This window comes from Exophiala bonariae (genome assembly GCF_035927105.1).
Source record: "Exophiala bonariae strain CCFEE 5792 chromosome Unknown scaffold_2, whole genome shotgun sequence".
In the NCBI taxonomy this organism is placed as follows: Eukaryota; Fungi; Ascomycota; class Eurotiomycetes; order Chaetothyriales; family Herpotrichiellaceae; genus Exophiala; species Exophiala bonariae.
This window is the reverse complement of record NW_027042477.1, coordinates 1,757,189-1,773,729: the sequence shown is the minus strand read 5'-3', so window position 1 is coordinate 1,773,729 and position 16,541 is coordinate 1,757,189. Positions and strand designations below refer to the sequence as shown.

The window sequence follows — 16,541 nt, the reverse complement described above, 5'->3', positions numbered from 1 at the left end:
GAAGGGGACTTCCAAGGTTTCCCCAGCACGGGGTCCCACGAGCCTTGCCACGAGACGTGTCCTATCTTGCATTCCAAGTTTTGCCCATGGGGCCCCAGGGGCATCCACAATTCCGCTGAGTCGTATAGCGTGGATGACAGTGGAGTTTAACGCTGTGTCTAGAAGGCTAGAACTTGCACCAAGGTTTACGGAGTGGATAATCTCCAAGGGTTTTATCCTCGGGCGGAATTCTCGGGTTGGCTGGTGATGACTCTGTGCGAGAGAGTCAGATGCTGAGTCCCGAATCGGACCGCAGTATCAACATGGATAATTCGTATTGGTTGATTGCTTTCTAGGGAAGCAGAAGCCCTGGTGCTTTACTTTAGATTATCATTCAATATACAAGCAGCTCTAATAATCATTGGCCGAGGAGGATGATTCAGACGTGGCAGATTTATCATTGTCAGTTGCAATCGACTCGACATTAACTCTACTGTATTACGTTCATCATTATTTTTCTGACTGAAATTGTTGTTGTATACTTTTGTGGCTCCGAACTTCCGAAGATTGCTCTTAACTATATCATACATTAGCAATGCTGACAGTAGTGACACGACACAGTTTCAAGCCATCGTTGGGCCCCAATCTGGGCCCACAACCTCCAAAGGGCCCACCTGCCCTGTGACCGGGGACTGCCCGAACGGACAGATCAGACCATCCATCTCATCATCTCTGTCCGTGACAGTGGTGGCCTTCCCAAAAATGTTGGTATTACTGCTACGTACATTCGAAGTCGGCAAGGAAAGTACAAGTCCTGCGTTCAATAAGGGTGGACTGAACGATGGAATGTCAGGTCTAAGCTCGGGGAATTTGTGAAAGAAGTCGGGCCGCATGGTCCAGCAGCGTAGATCCTTTTGTCGAAGGATGAACTCTGGTGAGTAGGAATAAAGACCGGTGACAGTGTTACGCATAAATGTCTTTTCCGGTTCGAACGGCCACATAAATGTACATTGATTTCGGAATTCCTCCATGAATGTGTTGGTAGCATACTTTCTGGGGCTGAAGAGTAGATGTTCTCGGAGACCTGGCCTGCCCACAGAATTCAGTAGGTGCAGCAGGCAAGATGATAGTCAGCTTACCAAACAAAGTGTTCGACTAGTGGATCATGATCAATGTGAATCTGAGCCGGGCTTGAAATATAGTTAGCCAGAGAAGGAAAGAGAGACTATGCGCCATACCGTGCTTTCAAGAATGCGGGTAGTGGGAGCAAGTGCTTGGACTCTGGATCGACTTGTGCCTGCCATCAGTGAGCCTTGTGTCATTCAACTAGTGATTCCAGATATTGAATACCAGATATTGAAGTCTCATCATTCGCAATATCGATAGTCTCTCAGGTAACCCGAGTGATGAGTATAAGGCTTCATCAAGATGACGCAGCCATTGCCAGCCTGCATCCAGATCATAATGAGACGCAGTGCTCGCCCAGCCACGCAAGACAGCGCGGACCGCTATGTCTTCACCATATTCTGATGGAGTCAAGTGTTGATCAGGTTTATCCAGGATGACTTGAAGTATAGTGCCTGCAAGATACCATAACCGGCCATCGAGAGTACAGTTCTCGAGAATTTCACTGGCAATTTGACTGACACGATCCTTCCCTCCAGCCGTTCGTTGGGGGCCTTGTCTGATGATTTGTGTCTCCCTCTTTCTTTGTCCACGAGTCAACTGTCGAATCCTTTCGTGGTTGAGATCTTCAGGCGATGTCGAGGTGCCACTTCCGATGTGGAGAGAGTCACCGTCTGATAGATGGCTTCCACGGTGTGTCCTATAGCCCGTCAGACCCTCTCGCAAGCTGCTCAGCGTCTGACTATCAAGACTAGAGACCCTCAATGGATGCGGTCTTTCAAGCTTGTCAACCACATCCTCGATAACCGGATGCTGGGGTTCTCCGAGATGTTGCTCTGGAAGAATTGAAGGAACGATGTAATCCGAATTGCCTTCGGTCTGTAAAACGGTTTCACAGTCCTTTGTAGAGCTGACAATCTTGGAAATGCCTGAAATTGCATCAAGCAGCTTATCAATTTGTACTTTCTGGTTGTTCACTTGGGCGATGAGCTCATTGGTCCTGTCACTGGTCGCTTCTGGGGCTTGCAATATGCTCACAAGGCTCTCCAGATGTGCAATGCGGCTTTTGGTTCTAGCGCGATTAGATCGTTGAGCATCTCGATCTAATTCTCTCTTGCGCTGTAGCTGAGATGCCGTTAAACGGGGCTTTTTAGGCTTCTCCTCAGGATCCGGGTCCTCAGAACCGGGTAACAGGGGGATGGCTTGCATTCTGAGTATTACTTGTGAGTCAAGCGATGGACCCTTGATGGCCGTCCAGCATCCCACAGACCTAGCAGCAATTTGACTTAGTGAAGAATCTGGGCGTGTTTCTGTCGTTGCGAGCTACTTCAGGTAATGGGTCTCAGTAGTTCACGGTCCGGTCAAACGAGTCATGAAATGCCGTGCTCAATATTTTCTCAAATACTATTCAGGCCAGGTCTCGATCGATACCCAAGCCTGAACGATAAAGCGAACGGGTCAGAAGTTCAGAACAGACACCCACAACCTACCCCAGACCCCCCAGACCGGGGACGATTAGCCGAGGGAGATCCGGGTGTGGAGGCTCAAACAGAGTCAGCCACCCACGGGTTCCAAGGTGCCAATCAAGAGTCTAACGGAAGACAATCCGGTGGCGCTTGCCCCTTTTAGTCAACTATTGTTCTTCCGCCAAACTTCCCATGTTCGCCCGACTCGAAATTCATGAATCGTAACAACAGTTGTGCAGCATCTGGTTCCACCTTGAGTTTTGACTCTAAAATTCTGACCAAGTGCCCTCACAGAGGATGCGGAGACCCGAGGTCTTGATCAAGGCTTTGTATGTAGTTGTCATTGTCTGTGTGCCTCGTGGCTAAGCACTGTCATGGAGGAGGGGTTGTGGCCTCGACGTGACTCGTCGTGCCAATCGTCTGAGATCGGCAGTATGGAGGATCAAAACTTCACAAGCCTAGCATATAGAACTGAGGGAAACTTCTCCTTCTTTGACAGTCCTTGACTCTCATTGTTTCTGTACCGCATCAAGCTACTGTGGACATTCGAGAATCACTACCCACCATGGCCACTACAGTGAGAACAGACCATTTCCCTGAAAAGCTCGAGATCGCAATTCTGACCTCTTGTGCTAGACAATTACTCGAACGACTCAAGAGAAGAAACTCAGTGGGAAGTCTTTGGTTGGGAACTTCAGTCTAAATGGTACGTACTCCAAGATGATAACATAGATGGTTTTTCCGGTTCAGATCAGCCACTGACGGGGATTTTGTCTCAGATGTACTGGTTCCAGAGAAGGCGGGTACAGGATTGACAAAATGGCACTACCAACGACGCACTCTGTTACAATATGCTGGCCTCTTTGCCGCCGGTCTCACAGCTTTTTACAAGGCTGAATCCCCAGCACTACGGGCAGCAGGTTTGGGATTTCTCTTTCCAGGAGCAGGGCTTGTAGCTGTCTGCACACTGCCATCAATAATTTCTTTCATTGTGGCCATGCCTTTGATTCCTCTTTCAATTTTCATTTGGTTTGGTAAGACCCGAAGCAAACAGCCCCAGAAATCGACGCCCAGTATACTGATATGACCTTTAGGTATGGGAGGAGTTGTCGCCCCCATCGTCTTGTGGACTGGAACTTCATTGTTAGCGGCATTCCTAGCCCGTGACTCCGTTTTGGAGCTCGCAGGCCCCATCTGGACTGCTGTTTGCATATCTGGTATTGCATACATCACCTATGCCACCCAGACCGCCAATGCGGAGATGAGGAAGAAGCGAGAAGTTCGCAATGAATACCTCATCAACGCTGTGTCTGAGAATCAGTCAATTGCAAGTGAACCAAAGCCAGGCTCTCGCGAGATGGACGAACGGACACTACGTTTCACCCAATGGATACTCGAGCTTGGTCTGACTGACAAGGATGATTGGTCCTATCACGATATCATTGACCAATTCCAAACCTCCGCGATTCGATACCAACTGTACGAAAGTGTTTCGGACCTGGGAATGTATCAATATATCTTTACTCCCAATTTCCATGGTTATCTATCACAAGCACAGAGAAATTTGATTGAAAAGAGTTTGACTGAAAAGGTCGTTAAGTAAGGATAGACATCTGAACCATTTTCTTGGACACAGAGACTGATATATCCCTTTCAGCTTTTGGAAGTACGAATCAATGGCCGGCAAATTCAATGCACACGACTGGGATCCAATTGTAAAGGACAACATTGTGAGACAACTGATCAAGTAACTCAGCCAGCTCCAACGTGCTAACACTCTGCAGATGGTTTCCGGATATATCCTTCAAGCCATTGGCATCTATCAGTCGAATACTGGTGACGATCGATATGCCAAGAAGGACTCTTTGGAGTTCGTGGTTGACAAGAATCACAAATACAAGTATGATCTTCAGAGACTCGCTGAAGCAGTCTACCGCAATATGGACCAGAATCCATGGTGTCTCTACCCTTGCGAGCCAAACTGGCTCTACACAATGTGCAACTTGGTAGGAACTGGTGGGCTAGTGGCTTCGGACCGCCTCCTTGGCAACAACTTCGGAGAGCGACTCAAGAAGAGATTCGAACATGCTCTAGAGACAGAATTCACCACCCCCGACGGCAGTATCCTTCCCATCCGCAGTGAGCTCACAGGATTTACCCTCCCCGGGCTCGCCGGCGCTCTGGCCGATGGAGTGAATGCCATCCTATGCTCAGCCTACCTACCCCACATAGCACATCGCAATTGGGCTTTCACCAAGAAAGACACGATCACATACGACAAAGAAGGTAAGCTAGAAATGCTCAACCTAGTTGGTGCGGACAAGCTGGACCCCGGAAACTACAAAGCCGGCGAGGGTTGCATCCGCGCTATTTTCGCTGCTGCAGCCGCAGAATTCGGTGACGAGAAGATCCGCAAGGAACTCCTCCGCCAGCTCGATGAAGATTATCACCCAGTCTTCGCCACACGCACTGGCGCCTTGAAGAACAAGGGCATCTCGACCCTTGAACAGGGCACCGCTCTTCGCGGCCGCCTGGGCGGGTATCAAGACTGGACAAAAATGATCCAGAAGGGCCCTGAGCCGAATACTCTGCGCGGTCCTATCTTGGACGAAGTGCCGTTCCCAGAAGTTCTGGTTGCGAAGGCTTATTCGCAGGACGGCGAGGGTATAGACATGGTGTTTTACAATGGTAAAGAGCCAGGCACCTTCAAACTTGGTTTCACGAGGTTGAAGCCTGGTGCTGCATATCATTTTGGTACCCAGACATTGACCGCTGCAAAGGATGGCACTGCTCAGGTGCAGCTTGCGATCAGTGGCAGGACAGCAGTCAAACTGACGAGAGATAACTAAGGAATCGGCGCAGTATGGCCGCGAAAACGAAGTGACGCATGCATGCAATACGACATGTACCCAGGTACCACCATTTATAGTGCCGATGAGGATGAGGTTGGTGTTAAAAATGACTCCTGAAATTAGTATGCCGATATATCCATATATCCCCCTCGAACCATTCTAAGCACACGTTTCGATTTTATATCAATTCTAATTCACATCACATCATTCATGAAGTAAAAGACCCAGCTCAGAGTTATATGCACTTCAGCCTATCTACCCGACCTTCACGTTGAGCGGTTACTCGGACGTAAGGGGAGTGTTGGGCAAGCGGGAGGGGGTTTACAGAGGAGCAGCAATCGATTACACTCGCAATCTGCTCTTGATCCTAAAAATAAGGCCATATACATCGATCACTTCGATTCTTGGGCAACGACTGTCCCATCTATGCATCTAAACCCATAGACAGTGCCCGACTTCTGATCTCTCACCGTACCTGCAATTTCCACGGATCCATTTTCGAAGCCAACTTCATCGACCCGCCGCATGCAGCTCATAACTTGATGCCAATTCCCCCAAAACGGATGCCATGTGTGTCCCTTGCGATGATGCCCCAGGGCGGAGCAGACAACGCCGTTGACGACAATAGTATGCTGTTTATCGAGGAGAAAGTTGAAAACCCGCTTTGCATCGACTTGGTGGCTATCTTGCATGTCCTTGGGCAGCGCCCAAACACCTTCGGACATGATGGGATGCATCGGCGTTATGACGAGTCCGTTTTCAAACTTCACCATCGCCTTCGTGCCTCCGGCGACCTGCTGTACCAATACACATTTCACCTCGGCTATCTCGCCTTCATCATTGCACTGGACGAGATCCCCTTTCTTTAGCTCCTTGACGGGTTTGGTCGCTCCGCCGTCCATATGCACTAAACTTTCACCTCCAAAACACCCATCGACACCTTGGCTTGCCACCATATTGTAGTAATAACTGGCTGCTAATTGATTCGGAGTCCGGTGGTCCGAGGATTTGCCGCTGGAATCATGGTCACCAGAGACAGCAAGTTGGTCTTTGGCAGCTATTTGCATGTTCTTAGGTACCGACTTCGTGGTGTTCTTAATCGGTTGTTGGTCCTTAGGTGCCGACGTCGTCGTGACCTTAACTAAACGTGACTCCTCGGGCTTTTCCCCACGTTGAGTGAATTTAATGCTGATCCTTCTCCAGAACTTATTCCCAGTTCTTTTCCTCGATGCAACGGGAATCCTTGATTCAGGCATGATCCTGGCTTGATCAAGATGTTTGTTGAGTATGACAAGGGAAAAGAAACTCCAGACTTCACACCGCTGGGTGGGGCGTCCTCAGCCTTGCACAGACTTATTCGGAAATAAAGTTGCACGCCACCAAGAATAGACAATGGTCCAGTGGAAGTGTTCTTGATCAGATCAAGGGTTCATTCATAGAAGGGTGATAGGTAGTACCATCCACTGGCAATTGGTGACTACTTCATGATACCACAAACCGGGCATCAAGGAGGTCTTATCTGGAAGTCAACATATTGGATTAGCCCCCGCGGTTACCGAACGACCCCTTCGGATCGCTAGTAAGATTTTGCCTTGGCAGGGAGAGGGGGCTGTGTGCTGCCAACAACCTAGCTAGTGTGGCTTTCACGACACGGTTTTGGGCCCGGCAAGGCTGACAGCAAATTTTCGCCCCCCAAAAAGAGCTGAACAACTGTCAGTGTTCTGACGAAGCATTGAATTTGTGTCAAACTATCAGCACACGTTCTTATGTGACTTCTATTCCAAGTCACGCTGTCTTGAAGGGGGAGAGAGTAGAGCCGGCTGCATCCCGCTCTCCATGACGATAGCCTTGCTTCCGAAACAGCAAATGGACATCTTGTCTAGAGAGCTGGCTAGTCCGTCCGACTTCATAAACTGCCCCTTTCATCGATTCTAAACGCCAATCGTGGCACTGCGTTCACGCTGCCTCCTCGCCAGAAACGCCAGATTTCGAACTGTCTGCAGCGTTTCTGGATGTGCGGCTCCAAGGCTCTCTCTGCGTCCTGCCAACACCTCTTTGTAAAGCTCCTCCGCCTTTGCATATTCGCCCAGTTCAATGTAAACAATCGCCAAACCTTCCATAGACCTCAACGTGTCTGCGTGCCCTTTCCCAAGCACACCTGTCCGGCCATGTATGGCACGCTCGTATTGTTTTTCTGCGTCCGAGTATTCACGTTGGCACGAGAGGACAGATGCAAGCCCGTGCACAGCCCGCAAGATATCAGGGTTCTCGATCTGGAAGTATTTTTCGCTGGCCTCCAAAGCAAGACTATACAAGCTCTTGGACTCTTCAAACAGCCCTTGTCGCATGTACAGATTCGCCAGCCCACATACCGACCGCAGCGTCTGAGGATGGTTGATGCCAAAGAGAGTCTCGCGCCCTTTGATAGCCCGGCTGTACAGCTCGACAGCACTTTTGTATTGTTGTCTGCGATCATAAAGATTGGCCAGGGCGTTCACGGTTCGTAAGGTATCCGGATGATCGGCTCCCCATGTCTTCTCGACTTCCTGTACATGTAATATATGCTTGAAAAGTCTCTCTGCCCTATCATGCTGCGCTTGATGGCCACACGCGAGACCCATGGCATGCATTATTTGTAATGTGTCAGGATGATTCTCACCAACCTTTCGCTTCAAGCCACTGAGAACTCTTTCGCCCAGGTTCAATGCTTCTGCATATCTTCCTTGTTTGTCGTAGACATTCACCAACTCTTGTAATATTGTTAGTACTTCCATGCTAGCCTCTGCTCCGGTCATCTCGAAGCTTCCAACGGCTTCTTCGCAAAGACTTTCGGCCTCATTGTAAAGCCCTTGTTTAGTAAGAACGACAATTAGTCCTCGTAGAGCTCTGTTGGTTTCGGGCTGAGTTGACTGAGACTTCGCTTTCTCGCGGCCTAGAGCTTCTCTGTAGAGGCTCGCTGCCTCTGCATACCGACCTCGGCTTTGAAAGTATGCTCCAACCTCCACATCGGCCCAGGTAAGTGCCGGGTCGTGATTTTGCGAGGAACCAAGTAATTTCCGTAAAGCCTCGATATGGGGAACAATAACTTCACACTGCGACCAGAATTTGGGGGACGTTCGATCCTCCACCAGCCGGAATGCGTTGCAGACAATTGATGATGCGAACCCCAGAAGAGTTGCTTTGCAGTCAAGACCCATATTCATTTCCTGTACCATATATTTGATAAGATCGTGCATATGAAGCTCCAGACCATGGGAGCCATGCAAACAAGTGACGAGTGAAAGGTCCTCTATCTGCTGCAAAGCATCTTGGAGCAGCACCGGAGAGAGAATTAGAGTTGAAAGTGAATCCACGATTTGTGGACCGGTGTTCCTGGTCTCGTCTCTGCGTGCGTCGCGGTCATTTATCTGATTTTTTCGTAGAGCTTTAATATTCGCGATCTTTAAGTTTGCTATACCCAACGTCTCAGCCCTAATGTTAGTCGTGACAAGGTCATCCGAAGAGCTCCTAGTTGCTATCAACTCCCTCAAGCCATCCTTGATAACATCAATTTGAATTCTTTCTGTATCAAAGAATGATAGCAGCTTTAGTAGGTTACTGGATTCCGGGAATTTCTTTCCTAGCTGAGTGAATTGGCCTTTGAAGCCTCCTGCTACCGATGCTTCCTCGTGCAATGATAGATTGTTCTGCCAACTAAGGAGCTGTACATAGATCACTTAGTCTAGATGAAGGTCAAGGATAATGCTCCAAACTTACCTGCATTTTCTGAGAACTGCGGTACAGTTCAAGTATATCGCTTAAGCTCGTATGTGACTTATTCATGAATGCTGCAGCATTACTGACCGCAAGGGGCAGGCATCCAACACTATGGGCTAAGGATTCTGCCTGTCGAGAAGTCAAAGTCTCTTTTAGGTCCAGCATTTTCCCAGCTTCTCTCAAGAATAAGATTGCGGCGTCTCCAAGGCTTGGAACTTGAAGGCGTAGCAAAGAATCGTATGGATTCCCTGTCCTCACGAGAGCCGTGGCAATATCTTCGCCTCGTGTGGTGAATAAAATGCGGCCTTTCGGATTTCGCCTGGGTAAGAGTTCTCGGAGGAATTTTAATGTCTCTTTTTCTACATTGTCGACGAGGAGAAGCCATGTTGCGTGGCCATCAAAACAGGTCTCCAGCCATCGCCGTGTCATTGTCAAACATACACTTTGATCAGGGTGATATCGGTCCGGGTGATCAACCAGATTTAGTATGTTCGTGAACCCTTGATTTAGTTTTTCGATCGAGGAGGCAGATACAAAGAAGACAAAGGAATACCGACCCTGGTCAAAACACTGCTTGGCATACTTGAGTATCAACTGCGTCTTACCAAGACCAGACATCCCATATATGGCGCAGCGAGTAGGAATGTCGGGTTGACTTGATTCAAACCCATCGCTGATCAGCTTCAGTTCCTCATCGCGACCCGTGAAGTGGCTCGAGAGCAGATATTCTGGAGCATCGTTGACAGGCAGGACATGTGTGGGATGACTCAACACAGAACTGGTACTGAGCGCGTGATCGAAAAACGGCTGCGCTTCTGGACATATTTACCAACATCAGATATAGCTGCTCGTTCAGGGAGCTCTTTATGGCTAACTTACCGGTAACTGGGTTAACGTAAGTGAGAAGTTCCTTAGCGCAAGCAGCTGCTACCCCGGCTGCGTATGCGTGCCAATCGTCATTCTTATGAGAATCTGCGTAGTCACAAATGCCTCGAATCACAATACAGGGAAAGTGAGTCGTCAAGCCAGCAGCCTCCATCTCAAAGCAGATGGCCCCATCAATGCCTCGACTGATTGCATCTCTGACTGTTGCATTTTTAATCACCCTGTCCCCAGATGCAATAGTTCCGTAGAATATCTTTGGCCCAATAATTTTTCGTGGAGCGATGACATTGCTCTTATCACATTTGTCACATGTTGGCTCGTATTCAACATGTACATTGGATGCCGAGAACAGAACATCTTTCTCCGGAGCTGGACGACAGTACTCTACCAGGGTTGGATGTTTGTCCAGCATTTCCAGCAAAAACTTCGACGTTTGGTTTGGATGGACTCTGTGATCTGACTGCATCTCAACGATGATGCTTCTCCACTCATCTGGCGGCATGCACAAGTATCCCTTGCGTTCAAAACCATGGGACGTCTCTTTACCCAGGTCATACTCCACGACTCCGCCGTGAACACCCTCTGGCACCCCCACGACGACATCGCCGAGACGAATATCTTTTTTCGCGCTTGGAATACCTCCTCCAATACCTACGAGCAAGCGCAACCGGATAGCAGGAAACGTTCTGTTCATATGCGCAGCGACTATGGCTGCCGTGGCTTTGCCCTGCGAGCCGTGAGGCAAAAATCCAATTGCCACGTTGTGGCCACACATCTCTCCCAAGATATATTTATTTGGATCTCCATCCTTGTTCTGTAAACGAGTATGCTCATCATCAAGGATGTATCTAGCCGCACTCACTTCCACTTCGAGTGGACAAATGATTGCCACAGTGTATTCATTGTAGGTGAGGCATTTCCTTGAGCTACTACCCATCATTCTTGATAGTAAGAAAATCACGCAGGGTGTCAAGAGAGAAGAGCATCTTAACTCTTGGAGTACTAAGTACGCTGAACTGACCCGCGCCGTTGCAATGGTTGAAACGCCGTCATATAAGAATGTAGGCAAGCTGCTGAGAGGTGACTTACCCAGGCAGTAGCACAGGTTGAATCTCTACGGCGAACCACAGCGTCGTTCGTGAAGGTGGGCACGTGAGACCTATCTTTGTACGGAGCTCTCCGGGTCCTGCGCCCCGCCGTAATTTTCAAAATCTTGCAATTCAGAGTGGGGAGTGTAGGGGAATCATCAGTCAGGAACCCCAGTGTCAGCTTTCACTTGCTGGCTATCTGAGTGTGGTAAGGATGTCTGAAGATAGATGTAGATGTAGATTTGAATTGAGAGGACGTCTTATAAGAGTACTCTCTCTAAATACTCTGATTCTCGGCCGAGGTGCGCACCACATGCACAGATAGCGGTAGCTGTGCGTTCATGCGAAATCCCTACCAGGATCGCTCTTGCCTTCCCAAAGACATCCCAACTCGATCACAGCGTTAAATTTCCGGTGTTCAGTCTGCCGAACTTATATGTACACCCGCTTCCGCCCAGTCTATGTCTTGGCCAAAACATGTTTGAAGATATTGTACAATTGAAGTGGAAAGGGAGGGTTGAGGGAATAGTCCAGTGGCATTGTAGAGATGGTGGAAGCAACATGACCAATATCGTGACCTCTCCAAAGGGTGTGTTCTGTCGGACATGACCTCAATTCAAGACATCCTTGCACGTGAGCTTCGAACTCAGAGGTGCGTGAGACAGAATGAAGGAACCAAGTTGCATGGCTGGAAGAAGCAAAACAAATGGCTCACCCCTCAAAGACATTGTGGTTCATTTCAACGCCATAATCTTTCATCATTTTCCGCATCTGCTCCTCCATTTCGTCGTCCATACCCTTTCCCTTGCCGAACCGCTGTTTTAACCAGCTGTACCACCAAAAGGCATCAGTAGCGAACAAAACGACCTTGAACATGAGATGACTGCCGTAGAATTTCCACCGTTCGGAGAATGACAAATCTCTGTTTTCGGTGAGAGCTCTCGACGCCCAGTTGCCCGTGATTTTGATTCGGTTAACGGGACTGCCGAGGAATTGATTATTGCCTTGGACGATACGCATGTTGCGCCCAATGAAGATGAGCTCGCGAGGCCATTTGTCCTCGTCGCCAAGGATCTCCTTGATGCCTTTTCGCATGGCCTGCTGCATCTCATAATGTCTCTTTTTCTTTTCTGCTTCGGAGATGCCTTGGATGCGTTTGGAGACTGACATATCACCACCTTCATAGGGTTTCATTAGGGTGGCGGAAGCGAAGATCTCTGGGTTTGTCACACCCCATTGAGCAACGACCTCCTTCAGTGTTGAGTTGTCAAAAGTCATGAGGGATTTCCAGAAGAGTGAGTACTGTTGTCGGAACTGCGAAGACATGTGGATATAAAGGCCGTGGTCGATAAGAACTAATTCTGATCGACCATTAGGTTGCCTTCGGATGAAAATGTTGCCAGGATGCGGATCGCAATGAACCCAACCCCAGAGAAACATCTGGGCGGAAAAGAGGTCAACCATGGTGGTCATGACTTCTTTGAGGTTGAGACCCAGTCCACCATCGCCCTTGGAGCCTTTCCAGTATGTTCGGTCAGGTTTTAATTCGGAGTCATAAGAGGAAGGGGAGGGAGGGGGGAGATTTGTAGTGGAGGTGTTTGAACGGTCGAGAGGCGTGCCGTGGCTTCCAGGGCTTCCAGTCCGCCAACCACCATGCCATGGGCGAGTGATGGCGTCTTTGTCCCACAGTCGAACACCTTCTATCCACTCGGCGGTCATGACTCTTCTCGTAGTCAGATCATCATAGACTTGAGGGATGTAGACTCGATCGCGGAGACGTGGCTCGCTCTTGACAAACTCGGCCATTTTTCTCGAGTTCCTGGCTTCGTTCTGAAAGTCACACTCGAGCTCCAAACGTTCGGTGATGTATGGAACCAGAGAATATAGTGGTAAATCGAACCACCAGGTATAAATTTTTGTGACGACTTTGAACGCCCATAAATCCCAACCGACTTGCTGGGCGATCTCCTTCTTCTGGATTTTGATGGCCACTTCCCGACCGTCCTTTAGGCGCGCCCAATGAACTTGGGCAACACTGGCACTGGCTCTAGCCTTTTTCTCCATGACTCCTGCTTCCGGGTCGCCCTCGAAGGATATTCCAAAGACCTCTTCTGGGGTGCGACCTCCGAAGTCTTCCATAATGACCTGTCGAACCTGCGCCCAATCATTTTGAGGAGCGTCATCGAACATTTTGGCGAACATCTTTTGAAATTCGGGCGGTAAGATGGCCGACTGCATGGCAATGGCCTGGCCTATTTTCAAGTATAACCCGCCATTGGTTCGCAACAGGTGGAACAGCTTGGTTGCACTGCGCGAATGGACTTCTGCGATATCATCGGCAAAGGGAGGATTCTCTCGGAAATTGATCTTGTAGTCCAATGCGACGGTCAACCCGAGGGCGAAGGTGCGGGCGGATCTGGTCAGACTGGATGCGTAGAACTGGTTATCGACGGTGTATGCGACGCCCCCGAAGAGCGCCAAGTAAACCAGTCGTCGACTCCATTTCCTTAATCTTTTGTATTGCTTAGCCGGAGCAGCTTTGCCCAGAGACGAAGGGGATGGTGGTGTAAAGGCAAGACGGAGATGGGAATTTGAGAAAGAGCGGATTGGAATCGCATTTGACCGCCGAGAGATTATTGGCCGCAATTGGGAGATGGCATTTTGATGGAGATTGAATTTGAGGCAGAGCGCACAGATGCGCCCTCCAGCAGACGACATGAGGACGAAGAGGTTAGTCTATTGAGCAGTACATTAGGAAAAATGGTATACACGAAACACAGCTGTCAATTGAAGACGAGGGAGAACGAAAGTGATGATGATGATAGAGATCTGCCTGGCGTCAAAGCCAAAAAAAAGTTGGGTCAATGACGAGCATAGATGGATTATTGTCCTCTCGAATCGGACGCGGATAGATGGTGGCCGACGGAGTCTCCACGGGCCGGACGAGGTCGGTGAATGCCTGAGGCTGTAAGGACTCGGCTTCACGAGCCTACAATCATCGTTAACCCCTCCCTGGAGATCTACCCGCCGACAATTAAGGCAATCCATGTAGGATGGACATGTTTCCTGATGAGGCTTAAAGAAGTGCAGTCAAAGAGATAATGGGCTTGTATTTATCTCTTCTCCACTGTCAGTCGCAGTCTCTGCTGAGGATTACCAATATCGACACCCTTTTGCGAGCTCGGAGTTAGTAAGATCTTGACCTGAGCAACTAGAGCTCGTCGATGCCAAGGCTGAATGCCGGGCGCTGGGCCAATTCACCAACTCCGTCGTCCGGCAATAGAGGGCGGGGCTACCAGAAGGACATACGAAGTAGCGCAATCATCAATGTTGAATGGAGCACCATCACCAATCCAATGACAAAGGTCCTGGGCGCCTCGAGAGATGTTGCATGCATGTCTCAAGGTTGTCCGAGGTTCTGCGCGTTGTTAAGGCGCGAAACCCCTCCTTAAACCCGCATTTTCCCTCAAGTGGTAATGGTATCGCCGGGTACCTACCTCGAAGCAGCTTTCGTGATTGATGAAGTCACGAAGGGGTTGTGATGTGGTTCTTGCATCATATGGCCTGAGAAAGTATATGTATCTCCGATTCCGCTTCACCAAGTAAACCTAAAACTCGTCAATATACCATATCACATACACACTCAAACCGTTTGTATCTGTACATCTCTTCAATCATAACCATGGCACCAAAGCTTCCAACCCGTAAACTCGGTAAGAATGGCCCAGAAGTCACCCGCCTCGGCTTTGGCCTCATGGGTCTGAGCGCATTCTATGGTCCAATCAAGTCTGACGAGGAGCGTTTTGCCATCCTCGACCATGCGTACGAGGCAGGTGAACTCTTCTGGGATACGGCCGACATGTACGGAGACAACGAAGATCTCCTTGGTAAATGGTTCAAGAAGAACCCGGGAAAGAGAGAAAACATCTTCCTCGCTACAAAATTCGCCAACTATGTCGATCCAGTGACTCAAGAACGAAGCGTCCGAAATCAACCAGACTATATCCGATCTTCCGTCGACAAGTCCCTCAGTAGATTGGGAATTGATCATATTGACCTGTACTACGTTCATCGACTCCAGGAGGATCAGCCAATCGAGATCACGGTCGGAGTCTTGAAGGAGCTGCAGCAAGCTGGCAAGATCAAGTACATTGGTTTGAGTGAGATGAGTGCCGATAGCTTGAGGAGAGCAGAGAAGGTTGTGCATATCGATGCTGCCCAAGTCGAATACAGTCCCTTCTCCCTCGAAATCGAAGATCCTCAAATCGACGTCCTGAAGGCCGCTCGTGAGACAGGCACTGCCATTGTTGCTTATTCACCTCTCGGCCGAGGCTTCCTGACCGGATCTTTGAAATCCCCTGCCGACTTTGAGGATGGAGATTTCCGACAATATGCTCCCCGTTTCAGTGCAGAAAACTTCCCAAAGAACCTGAAATTGGTGGACGAGTTCAGGGCGTTGGCTGATCAGAAGAGTATCACACCCGGGCAACTCATTCTTGCCTGGCTGTTATCCCAGGGCGATGGTAAGTAAACTGATGCACGCGACCGCTTTTCAAACAGTCATCACTAACACAACGTCAACAGATGTCTTTCCAATCCCCGGTACAACCAAAATCAAGAATTTTGACGAAAATATTGGGTCTCTCAAGGTTGAAATCTCCAAAGACGACGATGCAAAGATTCGCAAAGCCATTTCTGAGGTGGACGTTGGTGGTGGTCGTTATCCAGAAGCATTTGCACGCTTTTGTTATGTAGACACAGTACCTTTGAAGGCATGAACGTCTCGGAAGAATGACTCGCGTTGTTTTGAAAAGCAAAATATCAATGGAGATGAGATTCATATATATACACAAAGTCACTGAAGTTGAGAAGGCGTTGAGATGGGGGTATCGCTTGAACCAAGTCGTCCGGTCATAATACATCTGGGTGAATCGTACTCGTAATCCTGAACACCGTACTCCTAGATATGTACCGCATGTTTTAACATTTCACTCCATATGTGTCATTTTTGGCACTTCCCACTTTCTCTTAGGGACCAGGTCGGCTTGTTTGAAATGTGGTTTCTGAGGTTGATTGCGGAGGAAGAGGTGATAATTTCCCCTCACTCTGCTGACTGCTCGTTGAGTCTGGATCGCCTGATGTTCAAGCTTGATGCTATTGTAAGTGAAGCTCAATCCACTTGGTCGAGGCATGTTGGTCGGATGGTCTGAACCGAAGGCTGGGAGCCGCGTGCTTAATAGTCAACAAACAGCCACTGGCCACGAGTCTGGATGTTGTACTGACCAGGAATTTGATTTATAAGGGCTATCAGTGACAAATTCTGCCAAACGTACGCCAAAATCCCAGACCTTGGAAATCGAATACTAGTAAATGTTGTCGATAGCCAGTGG

The 16,541-nt window shown here is 49.0% G+C and overlaps 6 protein-coding genes across 6 annotated transcripts; 2 read left to right on the top strand and 4 right to left on the bottom strand.

Annotated features, from left to right (window-relative positions):
- Nucleotides 1-602: 602 nt before the first annotated feature.
- LTR84_005155 (uncharacterized protein) lies at nt 603-2,313 on the bottom strand (the record flags this gene model as incomplete). The annotated part of the gene is made up of 4 exons (XM_064848727.1): nt 603-1,068; nt 1,119-1,169; nt 1,218-1,276; nt 1,330-2,313. 4 exons carry the CDS (start codon nt 2,311-2,313, stop codon nt 603-605), a joined length of 1,560 nt encoding a protein of 519 aa, XP_064711351.1.
- An 822-nt stretch (nt 2,314-3,135) lies between these two features.
- LTR84_005154 (uncharacterized protein) lies at nt 3,136-5,419 on the top strand (the record flags this gene model as incomplete). The annotated part of the gene is made up of 6 exons (XM_064848726.1): nt 3,136-3,147; nt 3,207-3,276; nt 3,350-3,490; nt 3,665-4,169; nt 4,228-4,300; nt 4,355-5,419. 6 exons carry the CDS (start codon nt 3,136-3,138, stop codon nt 5,417-5,419), a joined length of 1,866 nt encoding a protein of 621 aa, XP_064711350.1.
- A 395-nt stretch (nt 5,420-5,814) lies between these two features.
- On the bottom strand, nt 5,815-6,678 carry LTR84_005153 (uncharacterized protein; the record flags this gene model as incomplete). Its single annotated transcript, XM_064848725.1, has 1 exon — nt 5,815-6,678. One exon carries the CDS (start codon nt 6,676-6,678, stop codon nt 5,815-5,817), a length of 864 nt encoding a protein of 287 aa, XP_064711349.1.
- A 675-nt stretch (nt 6,679-7,353) lies between these two features.
- On the bottom strand, nt 7,354-11,000 carry LTR84_005152 (uncharacterized protein; the record flags this gene model as incomplete). The annotated part of the gene is made up of 3 exons (XM_064848724.1): nt 7,354-9,123; nt 9,179-9,993; nt 10,058-11,000. The coding sequence occupies 3 exons, from the start codon at nt 10,998-11,000 to the stop codon at nt 7,354-7,356; spliced, it is 3,528 nt and encodes a 1,175-aa protein (XP_064711348.1).
- An 862-nt stretch (nt 11,001-11,862) lies between these two features.
- LTR84_005151 (uncharacterized protein) lies at nt 11,863-13,869 on the bottom strand (the record flags this gene model as incomplete). Its single annotated transcript, XM_064848723.1, has 1 exon — nt 11,863-13,869. One exon carries the CDS (start codon nt 13,867-13,869, stop codon nt 11,863-11,865), a length of 2,007 nt encoding a protein of 668 aa, XP_064711347.1.
- A 964-nt stretch (nt 13,870-14,833) lies between these two features.
- LTR84_005150 (uncharacterized protein) lies at nt 14,834-15,929 on the top strand (the record flags this gene model as incomplete). Its single annotated transcript, XM_064848722.1, has 2 exons — nt 14,834-15,674; nt 15,736-15,929. 2 exons carry the CDS (start codon nt 14,834-14,836, stop codon nt 15,927-15,929), a joined length of 1,035 nt encoding a protein of 344 aa, XP_064711346.1.
- Nucleotides 15,930-16,541: the final 612 nt, after the last annotated feature.